Source organism: Bubalus kerabau, chromosome 1 (genome assembly GCF_029407905.1).
Source record: "Bubalus kerabau isolate K-KA32 ecotype Philippines breed swamp buffalo chromosome 1, PCC_UOA_SB_1v2, whole genome shotgun sequence".
NCBI lineage: Eukaryota > Metazoa > Chordata > Mammalia > Artiodactyla > Bovidae > Bubalus > Bubalus kerabau.
This window is the reverse complement of record NC_073624.1, coordinates 116,157,407-116,174,876: the sequence shown is the minus strand read 5'-3', so window position 1 is coordinate 116,174,876 and position 17,470 is coordinate 116,157,407. Positions and strand designations below refer to the sequence as shown.

The window sequence follows — 17,470 nt, the reverse complement described above, 5'->3', positions numbered from 1 at the left end:
CATAGCAAAAGTAAATTGATACGACAAAGAGTTGTTTTGTCTTTCTGTTGAAGGCAAATGAAGACAAAAGAAGACAAATGAAGTTTTCATGCTACCTGGCTCCATCCTAAAAAGAATGGATCTAATAATCTGTATTTTATGACTCTATAATTGATGTGTATATAAGAGAACACATTAGGAGACATGTCAAGATGATCCGCTAAACCGTGGCTTCTTAAAACTCATCCCCCATAGTCAGAAGCCCAAACATTAACACTCCAAGTCAAACAAGACAAAAAACCACTTTCATGGAGCTATAGCAATTTTGGATTTTTATGTTTATTGTAGTTTCTGTCAGTTATCCTTTATATTGGGACTTCCCAGGTGGCGCTAGTGGTAAAGAACCCACCTGCCAACGCAGGAGACTTGACACATGGGTTCAATCCCTGGATCAGGAAGATCCCCTGGAGAAGGAAATAGCAACTCACTCCAGTATTCTTGCCTGGGAAATCCCAAGGACAGACAAACCTGGTGGGCTGCAGTCCACAGGGTCACAAAGAGTTGCACACGACTGCAGCAACTCAGCCCACATCCTTTATATTCTTGGCTAAAGAATCTTAAGTTCTGATCAGTAGAATAACAATCTTGATGAAAATATAATTAAAATTTTAAATGAAATTTTATTTAATTGAAATGTAAAACCTTCATTTATAATGTTTCATAGTAAAAACCTATGGCAAGGATTCCCTGGTAGCTCAGTGGTAAAGAATCCACCCGCCAATGCAGGGGACACTGGTTCGATCCCTAATCCAGGAAGGTCTACATGCCATGGAGCAACTAAGCCTGCGGGTCACAACAATTGAGCCTGCACTCCAGAGCCCAGGAACCAGAGCTACTGACTCCATGTTCTTCAACTGAGCCCACACGCGTAGCTCCTGGAGTCCACACACCCGAGTCCGGGCTCTGCAACAAGAGAAGCCCAGAAAAGGCCATGCAGCAATGAAGACCTCACACAGCCAACAATAATAAACTCTTAGGCTTTTTGAGGTAGGGATGAAGATAATTATGTTTGCTTCTCTCCCCTGTTTGTTGGGGGCCTGAACACAAAGGAGGTTCACTTGGGGGAAAGTGCTGACAACGTTTGTAGGACCAGAGAGAACGCTCTTACACACACGTTAAAAAGAAACAAAGATGACAAGTTCAAAAGCATTAAATCCCAAATCATTTGTTCATTCAGTCAATTCATTCAACACTGAGTGTACTGTATTAATACGTCAGCACTGCTCTTGGTGCTAGGCTATAGCAGTGAAAAGTTCACGCAGGGTTCTTCATTACAGACCTTTCTTTGCACGGAGTGTGTGTGTGTGTGTGTATGTGTGATAATAAAAGTCAGGTGCTAATAAATGCCATTATGATAATTAAACAAGATGGTGTGACTGCGAGGTGGGACTGGAAGGGTAGGGGATGGCCATTGCTGGCTGAGTGGCCTGTCAGATACCAGACTTACTCCAGAAAGCAACTGTTTGACCCAGAGAGCCTTAATTTTTTTTTTTTTTAACTAATTGCCAATCTTGGATATTTGGGAGATTTCACATAAAAACCAGATTTTTATCTTCTCTTGAAAAATCAAAAGACATAATTAGGCGGAGTGGGTATTTCTGTGTGGCAATAGTGTTCCCTTCAACAGGCAATGTTTTTTCCCTCATAAGCCTTCCCTTTTTGACAGAGCTGCTGCTCTCATTGGTAATACTTATCTGTTTCTGAATTCTGAGGAATTTTCAACCGCTGGGCTAGTCAAAGAACAGGGGCCAAAATGTGGTGTGGAATGGATCCAAGGCATTTAGAAATAGCATATATTTATTTATTCTCTTTATGTCTTTTATTAAACTTTCCTATCAAATTACTGTGTGACTTCTCCCCTGATTGGACCCAGATGGACACAAAATGAGATGTTGACACCTATGGAAAAGAGATACAAAACTCACTTGCACAACTGCAGGGAGAAGATCAATCCCAAACTGGTTACTGGCTGTCATCAGTTTAAGAGTATTTAAAATTAGCCATTGTTCAACAAAATGTAAATGCCTTGAGAAGCTTATAGCTCATACATGAAAGAAACTTGATTGAGGTTTTCCCAAATTTGACAGCAGTCGTAAAAATTTATACATATAACTTACAAATTAATGTACAAATATCACTAATGCTGCTGCTGCTGCTGCTAAGTCGCTTCAGTCGTGTCCGACTCTGTGCAACCCCATAGACGGCAGCCCACCAGGCTCCCCCGTCCCTGATATTTTCCAGGCAAGAACACTGGAGTGGGTTGCCATTTCCTTCTCCAATGCATGAAAGTGAAAAGTGCAAGTGAAGTCGCTCAGTCGTGTCTGACTCCTAGTGACCCCATGGAGTGCACTAATAAAGAATTATAAAACTGAAAGAAACTTTTAAAACTATAATAAAAATAAACTTTGCTCAACTATGTTTGGAGAAAGATCAAATTACTTCTCAATTCTCTCCAATTGAAAAAGTATGAAATATTATATGAAGAGATGATTAAATAGTGTGTAGTCAAAAAAGATAGAATAGTAGGTGCATCAAGCAGATAATCAAAATTAGTAAGAATATTATATCTTTTGTATTTTATAATATTTGTAGTATTTTTCAGCTTTTTAAAAGTTTATATTGTGTTGTGGTATCCTTTCTCACTATAAGTAGGTATTTGCTAACATTTTATTCATAATTGCGTATTCTTTGGCTTAAAGAAGATCCCCCAGTTGTATAAGGTTGTCCACAAGCCTACACTAGCTCCAACTTGCCCACTGCCCCCCGGCGTCTGTGTGCTTATTCCCACTCCCTTGAGAAATTTTATTGATAAGGTGATTTGTATCTATGAATAAATAGTATGGGGCAGAAGGAAAACGCTGACCTCTAGTCTTGTTTTTTGAGGATAACTGCTTTACAGCGTTGTGTTAGTCTCTGCTAGCAACACAGGGAGTCAGCTCTGTGTCCACACGTACGCCCTCCCCCTTGAGCCGCCCTCCCCCGAGCCTGCCTATGAGCGCTGGTGCTGATGAATTTTAGTTCCCAGATTCTAAGATCCTAAAGACTTCCTCCCTGTGAAAGTGCCCTCACCAAATGTGAAAAGAGGAAAGTCAGGTAAATTCTGCCAGATGTTGGGCAGTCAAGCTTTTGCACACAAATGTTTAGCGCAGGAGGGGCTAGGCCGGTGCCGGGCTTTATGTGGAGTGTGATTCCATGTTGGGGTGACTGTACGCCTCACACCCCTACAAAGGTCAGAACAAACATTTTCAAAGTCTCAGAATCCTGATTTTTCTGATGCCTGAAATTCGAGATATTGGAAGACATCATCATCAAAGAGACAAAGCTTTTATTTCTGCAATGAATATTAAAGCAACAGGTAAGAAGACGCAGATTACTCTCAGGGAATGTAGCCTATTAACTCGAGTTTGAAAATGACAAATAACTACAACTGTATTCTTTTCTTTACAGCTTTTTAACTTTGCTGAGAAATAAATGACAAATACAATAGTGTATATGTAAAGTCTACAGTGTAACGATTTGATGTACAAGCTCCACTATTGTGGAGCAGTTACCAAGCAGTTACCAAGATCAAGGTAAGTAACACATCTGTCACCTCATGTAGTTAAAGTAATTAAGTGTGTGTGTGTGTATGTGTGTGTGTGTGAGTGTGCGGTGAAATGATTAAAATCAACTCTCAGTAACTTTCAAGTATACAGAAGCATATTAAATGACTGCGCAGGACCTTCTTTTCATAACAACATTTTTTTGAACTGTTACCTCAATTCCTACTCCCTGCAGCCCTGGCAAACACCATCCTAATTCTATGTTTCTATGAAATCAGTTTTTGATTGAGGGGAGAAAAAGGAAGGATCAGGAGGTCTCTTTTCTATATAAACAGGGGCAGTGAGCACATTGGCACTGATCCATTTCTTCATCCAAGTTCTGCCTGAAGTCTGGTTGGAGAAGCCTGCTAAAGCACAGGGAACATTTTTAATAAGAAAAGAATGCATATATGTATTCATTATGAATAGAAATAGCCATAAATATGCAAAGGGAGAAAGACACCCATTAGGAAATACTTATTGCCAATCCTCTAAGGAACATGAGATGGAAAATTCTAATGAGCTTGCCATAAAACTTCCCTGGCTCAGAGACGTGACTTTTCTGAGTTCCTTCATATTTCACTGTATGTCTGGTTTGTTCCTTATTTCTATTTGCAAGGAAGTAAACTGGTTGCATTTTCTTTTGAGAGATTGCATTGTTTTTTTTTTTATTGTCATTCTTGAGAAAAGACATGTAACTTGTCCCTTTTATATTTGACAACTGTTTTCTTGTGGAAAACAGGTACTTATGGAGAAAACGTCTAGTCCTGAGATAGCAAATGAATCTCTCATTTCTGTAATTATGGGAATATTCCAAGCTACAATATTCATATCTTCTACTGTCACTGTACTTTCTGAGACAAAGTTTTGTATAAGTAATAAAGACAGAGGGCCAACCCTTCAATAATAAAGTTTTATCTGACTGTGAGTACCATTTTATGGCTGAAAAGCCTTGCAGTAATCATCTAGTTCAAGCTCAAAGAGATTGAGGCCCATGAAAGTCTAAATATTTATCCATTGGTAGCAAAACTGAAACTAGAACTAAATTAATTGATTCCTAGCCCAGGGTTTTTTTTTCACCACACCAAGTGACTTCATGTATTTGCCTCATTGTTTAAAACACCATGATTGTTGCTGCTCTTGTTGTTGGGTTGGTAGTCACGTCCGACTCTTTGTGACCCCATGGACTTGTAGGGTGCCAGTCTCCTGAGTCCTCCACTATCTCCCACTTGCTCAGATTCATGTCCATTGAGGTGCTGATCCAATCTAACCATTTCATCCTCTGCCGCCCCTTCTCCTTTTGCCTTCAATTCTTCCCAACCTCAGGGTATCACAAGTGGCCTTCAGATGGTGACTCGCTGCAAGCAGACAGAAGTTTGAGTTTTGTGTCTTGGGTCAGTACAACATAGTGCGAAAAGATGATATTAACTATCCAACATCCCATTTTCATCCTTTCAGTTCAGTTCAGTTCAGTTCAGTCGCTCAGTCGTGTCCAACTCTTTGCGACCCCATGAATCGCAGCACACCAGGCCTCCCTGTCCATCACCAACTCCCAGAGTTCACTCAGACTCATGTCCATCAAGTCAGCGATGCCATCCAGCCATCTCATCCTATGCCGTCCCCTTCTCCTCTTGCCCCCAATCCCTCCCAGCATCAGAGTCCTTTCCAATGAGTCATCTCTTCCCATGAGGTGGCCAAAGTACTGGAGTTTCAGCTTCAGCATCATTCCTTCCAAAGAAATCCCAGGGCTGATCTCCTTCAGAATGGACTGGTTGGATCTCCTTGCAGTCCAAGGGACTCTCAAGAGTCTTCTCCAACACCACAGTTCAAAAGCATCAATTCTTCGGCACTCAGCCTTCTTCACAGTCCAACTCTCGCATCCATACATGACCACAGGAAAAACCATAGCCTTGACTAGACGGACCTTTGTTGGCAAAATAATGTCTCTGCTTTTCAATATGCTATCTAGGTTGGTCATAACTTTCCTTCCAAGGAGTAAGCGTCTTTTAATTTCATGGCTGCAATCACCATCTGGAGTCCTTTTGGAGCCCCCAAAAATAAAGTCTGACACTGTTTGCACTGTTTCCCCATCTATCTCCCGTGAAGTGATAGGACCGGATGCCATGATCTTCATTTTCTGAATGTTGAGCTTTAAGCCAACTTTTTCAGTCTCCTCTGTCACTTTCATCAAGAGGCTTTTTAGTTCCTCTTCACTTTCTGCCATAAGGGTGGTGTCATCTGCCTATCTGAGGTGATTGATATTTCTCCCGGCAATCTTGATTCCAGCTTGTGTTTCTTCCAGTCCAGCGTTTCTCATGATGTACTCTGCATATATGTTAAAGAAGCAGGGTGACAATATACAGCCTTGACGTACTCCTTTTCCAATTTGGAACCAGTCTGTTGTTCCATGTCCAGTTCTAACTGTTGCTTCCTGACCTGCATACAGATTTCTCAAGAGGCAGGTCAGGTGGTCTGGTATTCCCATCTCTTTCAGAATATTCCACAGTTTATTGTGATCCACACAGTCAAAGGTTTTGGCATAGTCAAGAAAGCAGAAATAGATGTTTTTCTGGAACTCTCTTTCTTTTTCCATGATCCAGTGGATGTTGGCAATTTGATCTCTGGTTCCTCTGCCTTTTCTAAAACCAGCTTGAACATCAGGAAGTTCACGGTTCACATATTGCTGAAGCCTGGCTTGGAGAATTCTGAGCATTACTTTACTAGCATGTGAGATGAGTGCAATTGTGTGGTAGTTTGAGCATTCTTTGGCATTGTCTTTCTTTGGGATGGGAATGAAAACTGACCTTTTCCAGTCCTGTGGCCACTGCTGAGTTTTCCAAATTTGCTGGCATATTGAGTGCAGCACTTTCACAGCATCATCTTTTAGGATTTGAAATAGCTCAACTGGAATTCTATCACCTCCACTAGCTTTGTTCGTAGTGATACTTTTTAAGGCCCACTTGACTTCACATTCCAGGATGTCTGGCTCTAGGTCGGTGATCACACCATTGTGATTATCTGGGTCGTGAAGATCTTTTTTGTACAGTTCTCTGTATTCTTGCCACCTCTTCTTGATATCTTCTGCTTCTGTTAGGTCCATATCATTTCTGTTCTTTATCAAGCCCATCTTTGCATGAAATGTTCCTTTGGTATCTCTAATTTTCTTGAAGAGATCTCTAGTCTTTCCCATTCCGTTGTTTTCCTCTGTTTTTTGCATTGATCGCTGAGGAAGGCTTTCTTATCTCTTCTTGCTGTTCTTTGGAACTTTGCATTCAGATGCTTATATATTTCCTTTTCTCCTTTGCTTTTCACTTCTCTTCTTTTCACAGCTATTTGGTCCACTGGAGAAGGGAATGGCAAACCACTTCAGTATTCTTGCCTTGAGAACCCCATGAACAGTATGAAAAGGCAAAATGATAGGATACTGAAAGAGGAACTCCCCAGGGCAGTAGGTGCCCAATATGCTACTGGAGATCAGTGGAGAAGTAACTCCAAAAAGAATAAAGGGATGGAGACAAAGTAAAAACAATACCCAGCTGTGGATGTGACTGGCGATAGAAGCAAGGTCCAATGCTGTAAAGAGCAATATTGCATAGGAACCTGGAATGTCAGGTCTATGAATCAAGGCAAATTGGAAGTGGTCAAACAAGAGATGGCAAGAGTGAATGTCGACATTCTAGGAATCAGCAAACTAAAATGGACTGGAATGGGTGAATTTAACTCAGATGACCATTATATCTACTACTGCGGGCAGGAATCCCTCAGAAGAAATGGAGTAGCCATCATGGTCAACAAAAGAGTCCGTAATGCAGTACTTGGATGCAATCTCAAAAATGACAGAATGATCTCTGTTTGTTTCCAAGGCAAACCATTCAATATCACAATAATCCAAGTCTATGCCCCAACCAATAATGGTGAAGAAGCTGAAGTTGAATGGTTCTATGAAGACCTACAAGACCTTTTAGAACTAACACCCAAAAAAGATGTCCTTTTCATTATAGGGGACTGGAATGCAAAAGTAGCAAGTCAAGAAACACCTGGAGTAACAGGCAAATTTGGCCTTGGAATACGGAATGAAGCAGGGCAAAGACTAATAGAGTTTTGCCAAGAAAATGCACTGGTCATAGCAAACACCGTCTTCCAACAACACAAGAGAAGACTCTACACATGGACATCACCAGATGGTCAACACCAAAATCAGATTGATTATATTCTTTGCAGCCAAAGATGGAGAAGCTCTATACAGTCAACAGAAACAAGAGCTGACTGTGGCTCAGATCATGAACTCCTTATTGCCAAATTCAGACTTAATTGAAGAAAGTAGGGAAAACCACTAGACCATTCAGGTATGACCTAAATCAAATCCCTTATGATTATACAGTGGAAGTGAGAAATAGATTTAAGGGCCTCGATCTGATAGATAGGGTGCCTGATGAACTATGGAATGAGGTTCGTGACATTATACAGGAGACAGGGATCAAGACCATCCCCATGGAAAAGAAATTTCATCTTTTACTCAACCATTTAATGCGCCAATAGTATTTTTGAGGTCTTCATTATCTTCAGTCAACTCCCAAGTGTCCTTTTCATTTGTTTTTCTTTTAGTTTTTAAAATCTTACACCTAGAACTGGAAAGCAGGATTAGCATGGAAGGCAGAGTGTTATAGAAATAATAAAACTGCAGACCGAAAGCACTGACTTTAGACTGTCACCAGAGGATGGTTTGTATTTGCATAAACAATGTCCACCTTTTCTTTTCTTTTCTTTTTTTTGTTTCCAGGGGAGAGGCTGAGTTTTGCAAAGTCCTTCATCTTGAGCATGTTCAGCAATGATTTGATTGACTACAGTAAGTGGCGGTGGAAGATGCTAAAAGATCTTCTTTCCCACATGCAAGTACCTAGTGGATAAATGTATAGGTTGTGTTCTGCTCAAGGGCATCAGGCCTGGCAGGTTGCAAATGAAAGTGAAAGTGAAAGTCGCCAGTCACATCTGTCTCTTTGTGACCCCATGGACTATTCACTCCATGGAATTATCCAGGCCAGAATATTGGAGTGGGTAGCCTTTCCCTTCTCCAGGGGATCTTCCCAACCCAGGGATCGAACCCAGGTCTCCCGCATTGCAGGAGGATTCTTTACCAGCTGAGCCACCAGGGAAGCCCTTGCACATGGAGGCCGACACCAAATCTGTGCCCTTGTCATCAAGCTCTATGCCCTGGAGGGACTGCAGTGGCTGAGAGAAGAGACACCAGAGTTTCTCCAAGGCTCAGTGTTAGACTTCATTTTAGTATCGTCCTGATTCTGTAGGCTCTTGTGTAAGAGTGAATACTTCCAGGACTAGATCGCCACAGACAAAACATTGAAGAAACCAAGAAACATACTGAATCACAATATGTATCCCCCTGCAAACCTAATCCCCAACCATGTCTCATTTATATTCACTCTTTTTTTTTTTTTTTGGCCATACCATGTGGCATGCAGAGTCTTAGTTCCCCTACTTGGGATAGAACCCATGCCCCCTGCATTAGGAACATGGAGTCTTAACCACTGGACTACCAAAGAAGCCCCTTTTTATATTCATTATTTATTGGTTTAAATTAAATATCAAAGAGTTCATATAAGGCAATAATCATATTTGTATAATGAGGAAAGATCTTTCAGTCAAAAATTAGGTCTTAATTATGGAAATCATATGAGTAAAATATTATTAATGTAATAAGTGTGGGGAAACCTTTGATTCTGGTTCATATTTTATGTGACATCAAAGAAATCATGCTGAAAAGAAGAGAGAGGAAATGCTCTAGATGTACTCAGTCCTTCAGCTGCTGGTCAAATATCTTGCATCACCAGAGAACCCATACCCAGTTAATTGTGTAGGTATGCAATAAATATGGAAATATGAGGATTTAGTGGAATGAGAGATTGCCCATTTGGATTCAAGATCTTTTAGGAGATTTTTGGATTAGGAAAAATAACCCTAATGCTTTTCTAATTGCATTTTGATTTTACCCAGCAATGTACCACTCAGCGGTGATTGGTTGAAACATTGATGATTTTGTTTTTCCTAATGCCTGTTGCCTTAAAGCATAAACCCTTGCCTTTTCTTATGTTGTTTTCTATGGCTGGAAATCTTTCCCCATCTCTACAACTTAAAATCTCAATTGTCAATTCCTTTAACCAGCTAGCTATCTTTGACTTTCCTAAAATAAGTTAATCAGTGTCTCTAATCCTACTTTCACACTTTATTCATGAGTATACTTTAGCTCTTGGCAATATAAAAATTAACAAACAGAAATCTCAATTATAGTAGATTTCAGAGCACAGAAGAGGGAGCTCCCATCACCTATGGTGATAGCAGAGCCCAACAGGAGAAGAAACACTTCCTCTTCTTGCCTAGTAAGAGATCAGCCAGTGAGAAATGGTCACAACTCATTCAAGGAAAAGCTACCGCACTTCAAAGTGTAAATTCCTCCAATGGACTGTTTCCTGTAGCTCACCCGACTTCCTTTTCTCCTTTACAAAGGAGTCCTCCTCTCTGTGCTAGAGGGGATTTGCATTTGGCTCACCATGACTGCAGATGCCCAAATTGCAATTGTTTGTTGATCCTGAAAAAACTCATTTTTGCTGGAGAAATAAGTGGCAGTCTATTTTGTTTTAGATCAAAGCACTGTAGCAGTTTTTTTATGACTTGCTACCTACGAGATTATGAATTTTCATTGTTGTTGGATGAATGGATGCTTTGGCAGTGCTAAGAGAAAATATTTTCATGTAGTTTGATGTTTTCAGAAACGTTGGTAGCTAAAATAAAAAATAAGAGAGTAAATTAGTATCTTTTTGGTTGTGCTCCTACTATATGAAAACACTATAGAGAAAAATATTAGTATGGGGAGGGACAGTCTGTAGGACTGAGCTCTTAACCTGTGAATGATGCCATCTCCAGGTATACAGTGTCAGAACTGAGCTGAATTACAGGACACCAGGCTGATGTTTGAGAACTGCTTGGTGGTGCTGAGAATACCCCAGGCATTGGAATGTGAGGCAGAATCCTTTGTGAAAATCAAAGTTACAACATGTGTTACAACAGGGAAATGTGTGGAACTTAGAGAAGATAAAGGGATATTGTTGAAAACCGAAGCAAAATCTAATGAGATTTTATAAGGATATCATAATTAGGACTTAGTACCTACAGTCTTCATTTTAAACTGTAGTATTGGAAAAGACTCTTGAGAGTCCCCTGGACTGCAAGGAGATCAAACCAGTCAATCCTAAAGACAATCAATGCTGAATACTCATTGAAAGGACTGATGCTGAAGCTGAAACTCCAATACTTTGGCCACCTGATGTGAAGAGCTGACTCATTAGAGAAGACCCTGATGCTGGGAAAGATTGAAGGCAGGAGAAGGGGACACCGGAGGATAAGATGGTTGGATGGCATCACTGACTTGATGGACATGAGTTTGAGCAGGCTCTGGGAGTTGGTAATAAACAGGGAAGCCTGGCGTGCTGCAGTCCATGGGGTTGCAAACAGTCAGACACAACTGAGTGACTGAACTGAATAGTCTTAATTAATATGTAAATTATCATAGTGAAAATGGCATTATTGTATATTTGCCCACATCAGGGCACACAATTTTAGGGATCAATAAATTAGATAAACTTAACAAGATTAACGGGCTTCCCTGGTGGCTCCAACAGTAAAGAATCTGCCTGCAATGCAGGAGACCGGGGTTCGATCCCTGAGTTGGGAAGATCCTCTAGAGAAGGGAATGGCTACCCACTCCAGTATTCTTGACTGGAGAGCTCCATGGACAAAGGAGCCTGGCGGGCTACAGCCATGGGGTCGCAAACAGTCAGGCATGACTGAGAGATTAACACTTTCAACAAAATTCTAAATGTTTTATCAATTAAGGTTTAAAGGCGACTTTACAACATGAAAGCTTTACAACTTTCTGCAAGATGTAACGCACTATTAAAGTACCAAAAAAAAAATAAAGTAATGGGAAAAGACATGGACAACATCATCAAAGAAGAACAATTTATTTTAAAAGCTTGAAGAAATAAATGTAGCACTTCTCTGTAAGCAAAATGAATGTGAAGGAAAAGTCAAGTAGTCTATTTGACCTAGATGTAACTTTTACATGAGAAAGAAAGCACAGTTATCCGCAAACTAAACTTCTAGTTTCCTTTTGAGAATAAATTGAGAGAAATCATGTCGTAGATAAGACCAATCATGACAGGCAGGCTGGCTGGGCATTTAGCTAGACAACATTTCTCGGTCTCTTTTGCACTTAGGTGTAGCTGGGTGACTGAGTTCTAGCCGATAACTGAGTTGAGGTGATGTATACCTCCAGGACTGGCCCATAAGACCTTCTCATGTCCTTTTCCCTTCTTCTGGTTTGATGGAGGTGAACATGCAGCCTCGGAAGACGAGCTGAAGATGAAGGAGCCACAGGATGGGCTAGCAATTAGAAGAGAGCCATCTGTCATCAGGAACACTTATTCTGGACTTCCGTATGCGAGAAATAAATGTCCATTGTGTTTGAGCTATTGTACATTTTGAGGTTTGTTATGGCAGCTAGTGTTACCTTAGCCAATATAACCAGGGTCTGTAAATTATTTCTTAGTGATGTTGGCACACTTAAACCTAGGTTAACCTAATGCCTCCCCTACAAAACCCACTGCCATATGCTGCCTTTACGTTGCCCTCCATACAATCCACCCCCAGTATGGATACAGGCCTCTGGTAAGAGTGTAACTGAATAGGGTATGTAATACCATGAGCCCTTACACCTCAATTCCTTATCTATTAAATGAGGATCATAAGCATTACCCTGTGGGCTTCCCAAGTGGCACAGTTGGTAAGGAATCCGCCTGCCAAAGAAGGAGACACAGGGGACACGGGTTCGATCCCTGCATCAGGAAGATCCTCTGGCGTAGGAAATGGCAACCCATCCCAGTATTCTTGCCTAGGAAATCCCATGGACAGAGGAGCCTGGTGAGCTGCAGTCCATGGGGTTGCAAAGAATTGGACGTGCTGAGTGCGCGCATGTGTGCAGAACTCAACGGGGCGCTGTCCTAGGCAGAGTAAACTTTCCACTGAGGACAGAGGCATTCAGACACCAGGAAGTTGATCTCTTCTAGGATCAAGATGCTTCACCAGACATAACCCTTACCTCAGAGACTGTTGTGAAGATTAAGAGGTGGTATATGAAAATCTGTCAGCGGTGTTTAGTATTTAACGTTAGCTCTTATTAAGATCCCATGGGGGGAAATGTTTTTGTACTTGTGTGTTTTCCCCCTTTTATTTTTGTATTTCTCCTTTCGGATTCTCCTCTTTTTAGATTCCACATTAGAGTCTCTGAATTATCTCTCATGGAACTCCACATGTTAGTGCCAAACACTGGGTGTGTGTGAGTCCGTCCTCTCGTGCTAGTCCAAGAGACTTCTCCCAAGCTCTCTAGGCTTCCTCCAATCCCAGCAAAACGAACGGTCTTGGTTCAGCTGAAGCACCAGGTTCCACTGGCACTCAGATCCACAGCTCCAGAAATGAATATGGAATGATGTGGGGCTCAATCCCTGGGTCAGGGAGATCCCCAGAAAAGGGAATGGCAACATGCCCCAGTGATGTTGCCTAGAGAATTCCATGGACAGAGGAGCCTGGTGGGCTGCAGTCCATGGGGTTGCAAAGAGTCAGATGCAATTGATGGATGAACACTCTCACTTGCAACCTGGTGGTGTTGGTTGGCTTTGGTAAGTAGGCGGTATAGGATACCAGATTTTGGATGTCTTGCTGTCTCTACCTGGAAGACTACCATTCATAAATATCCAATTTCATCCTAAGTGACCTCAACCTCACGGAGTTAGGCAAATATATTATTTTAGTTAAAAAAAAATAGCTACTACTAACTGAATATTAGCTGTGACCCACATACTGCTATAACAATTTTGAGATTTTCTTTATTCTTTATTAGATAAATGAGAGTGTTTCCCAGCGTTCTTGGTCTACATCACTGCTATTGATCCACGTGTTTAGGTCAAAATCCTGAAGGCATTCTAGATTCCTTACTTTTATTATACCTTATATCCATCAGCAAATCCTATAAGCTCTACTTACAAAATATATAATTTCACTGTTTCTCACTTTTTCATGGCCACCACTCTAGTCTAAGGCCGTGTACATATCTCTTACTAAGCTACTGCTATAATCCTTAACAGTGCTTCTTCTATTTGCCCCCTAGAGCGCATGTTTACAAATGCACAGGGTCGCACAGGGCTGTCGTTGCTGGGCGAGGGTCACTCTTAGCTGTTCTGCACGGGCTCCCCAGTGCAGTGGCTTCTGGTGTCGCAGGGCACAGGCTCTGGACACGAGGGCTCAGGAGGTGCAGCAACATAGGCGGGCTTAGGCGCTCAGTGGCATGTGGCATGTAGGGACAGAACCCGTGTCCCCTGCATTGGCAGAGGGATTCCTACCCACTGTACCACCAAGGAAGTCCCCCAGTCTCTTTTGAATTAAATAATGAGCATCTGTTTCCTGTGACTGGTACATTTCTCGGTGTGTGTACAAGCTCAGTCATTATTGACTCTTTGCCACCCTATGGACTGTAGCCCGCCAGGCTCCCCTGTCCTTGGGATTCTCCAGGTAAGAATATTGGAGTGGGTTGCTGTGCCCTCCTCCCTGGCATCTCTTATGTCTCCTGCATTGGCAGGCAGGTTCTTTACCACTGCATCAACCTGGGACCTGATACACTTCTAATCACACTTCATATCAATCTTAACAAGGTCCTTGTAAAACTTAACAAAGTCCATAACAAGGCCCACAAGCCTGGATGATCTGAGCTGGGGCGACCTTCGCTGACTCTTCTGAGGTCACACAGCATTTGTGCACTGAGCTCTTCCTTGAACTCACTGAGCTTGCCCCTACTTCCGGCTTTTGTGTCTGCTGTTCGTATTTCCCTAGACCTGCGGCACGGCTCATTCACTTTTATCCATGTCCCTACTCCAATACTGCTTCTTCAGAGAGGTCTTCTCTGACTGCCTACCTAAAATAGTACTCTCTGTCACTCTGATTCCTTTATTTTCCCTTATCTGTCTTCATTATACTTAATGTCTATCATTTTAATATATATTTGGTTAAAGCGCATCATTGCAAAATAAACTGTCTGTTTTGTTAATTCTCTATCCTCAGACAGTCAGACAAGTCTCAGCACATAGCAGGTGCTTCATATGTACTTTTTCAATGGATCCCCATTTGAAATACAATTTCAAATACAATTTGAAACCTTATTGTATGTCTCTGGGAATCGCTTTAGCCTGGTAGGATGATTCCAGCTCTGTCGTCAGACAAATCTGGGCTCAAATACTGAACTTACCTTTTACTGCTCAATCTGATTCCTTGTCCATAAAATCAAAACAAACAAAAAAAAACACAAAATCTTCCTTGCCAAAGTTAGTGACTGTTGGAGATAATACATATAAAGAACCTGGTGCAAGTAATAAAACATAACCAAACTACAACCAAACCACCACAGGAAAGCAAGAATCTATCTCTTCCCCATCTTAGACTGCAAGGAGATCAAACCAGTTAATCCTAAAGGAAATCAGCCCTGAATATTCACTGGAAGAACTGATGCTGAAGCTGAAGCTCCAGTACTTTGGCCACCTTATGCACTCAAAACAGCTTTATAAAGATAAGACATTTGTTTTTAGACTGAGAAGCTTCACTATTGTCTTCTCTCATACTGAAGGCAAATTAGTCAAAACAGCTTTGTTTTGGGAGCTTACTATTCTGATGCTTTGTACTAACTTTAGTTAGTGTCTTCCATAAACAATATTGACTTGCTAATACTTGATACTTTCTAGGGTGCAGGGCAATAGGCATTTTATATATACTGATGGAAGTATTAATATAAATGGAAACAATCTTCTTGGGAGCTGCTTGGCTTTAGAGAGTTATTGAAAAGTTCATATTTTGATTTCAGTAATTCTATTTACAAGAACAATTCAAGGGAAATAATCAAGGTCCGTGTGATTAAGTCTTGTCTGCTGCTGCTGCTGCTGCTGCTAAGTCGCTTCAGTTGTGTCCGACTCTGTGCGACCCCATAGACGGCAGCCCACCAGGCTCCCCCGTCCCTGGGATTCTATAGTGATACAAATAACTTCTCTCTGGTCGGCTGAAAACCATATTCTTCCCAACTACCCAACCTCCCCAACCCTCCCATTCCTATCAGTTCAGTTCAGTCTCTCAGTTGTATCCAACTCTTTGTGACCACATGAACTGCAGCACGCCAGGCTTCCCTGTCCATCACCAACTCCCGGAGCTTACTCAAACTCATGTCCATTCAGTCGGTGATGCCATCCAACCATCTCGTCCTCTGTCATCCCCTTCTCCTGCCTTCAATCTTTCCCAGCATCAGGTCTTTTTCAAGGAGTCAGTTCTTCGTATCAGGTGACCAAAGTATTGGCGTTTCAGCTTTAACATCAGTCCTTCCAATGAATATTCAGGGCTGATTTCCTTTAGGACTGACTGGTTTGATCTCCTTGCAGTCCAAGGGTCTCTCAAGAGTCTTCTCCAACACCACAGTTCAAAAGCATCAATTCTTCAGTGCTCAGCTTTCTTTATAGTCCAACTCTCATATCCATACATGACTACTGGAAAAACCATAGCTTTGATATCCCTATGGATAAAGCAAATTTTGCAGTCTTTTGTTAAATTCACTTTAATATTCTTTTACTTTGTAAAAATTTGTGTTTCTCTGACTTCAAATTGGTTGTAACTTTTAAATAATTTCCTCATTAAAAATATATAATAATCTTTGACATCTCATCACTTTGTATCTATATGAGAGTCTTGACTCTACCCTTTTTTTGAAAATGATTCTTAACAACTAGATAAGCTTTTGAAAGATGGAAGTTCTATATTTTCTAGTTTCACTTTCTCACTTTCAAATTATCCATTTAAATCTATCTTCTGCACCGCACCCCAAGCCAATATATACATATCTTGCACTCATCAATCCTATATTGCAACCATTCTGAAAAAGATCAATCAGAGTGAATGCTTTTCAGTCTCATCTTGCTGTAATTTGCTGCATCGATAGTGTTAAATCCAAGTGATATTTACTCATGGGAAAGACAAAGGCTCTATCTCATGGCCTTATTTATGCAACCCAAACTCTTCCAGCCACAGAAGTTCCCGACTATGGTTTCAGTATTTTATGGAATTCTTTCTTTCTTCTTCTCTTTTTAAATCCTGGAGGATGAAGCCAGAATGTCTGTACAACCACAAGGGTCCCTGTTTCTGTGTCTATAAAACTGCCTCATCCTGGTAGGGAGAACTGCCCCAGCTATGCAGGTACCAACCCTAAAAGCTTTATACTTCTGAAAAATAATGGAGTTTCCCCCCCATAATCTCTTACAATTTTGTAAAAAATTCTGTTAGTGTTAATGCCCCTTTTTCCAGACAAAACAGTGCTTCCCTGGTGGTTCAAATAGTAAAGAATCTACTCACAATGTGGGAGACCCGGGTTTGATCGGGAAGATCCCCTGGAGAAGGGAATAGCTACCTGCTCCAGCATTCTTGCCTGGAGAATTCCAAGGACAGAGGAGCCTGGTGGTCTATGATCCATGGAGTCACAGAGTCAGACACGATTGAGCAACACTTTTTTTTTTAGATGAAATATCCCAGAGCTTAGTATTCAGATTTCTTCACTATCTATATTCACTCAGTGTAAACAGATAAGGTAGGGGCCCCTGAAGAAAAACAATCAGACATAGATTTCTTGATATAAGAGAAACCATTTTTGGCCTAAACCATTTTGTGATCTAAGCCTGCCACAATGTTTGCCCTTAAACAGA

The 17,470-nt window shown here is 41.2% G+C and overlaps 1 protein-coding gene across 7 annotated transcripts in view; it reads right to left on the bottom strand.

The window, feature by feature from the left end:
- LOC129656632 (uncharacterized) overlaps positions 1-17,470 on the bottom strand; it is a 165,175-nt gene that overhangs the window by 106,598 nt on the left and 41,107 nt on the right. Inside the window, exons 3-4 of one of the 7 annotated variants that reach the window (XM_055587379.1) lie at positions 10,535-10,662; positions 3,383-3,985 (exon numbers count right to left, since the gene is read on the bottom strand). The exons of the other annotated variants lie outside the window; for them this stretch is intronic. Coding sequence (XP_055443354.1) covers positions 10,583-10,662 — 80 coding nt within the window. The 3' untranslated portion in view covers positions 3,383-3,985; positions 10,535-10,582. Of the gene's footprint in view, positions 1-3,382; positions 3,986-10,534; positions 10,663-17,470 lie in introns of those variants that run through there. 7 annotated transcript variants of the gene reach the window in all.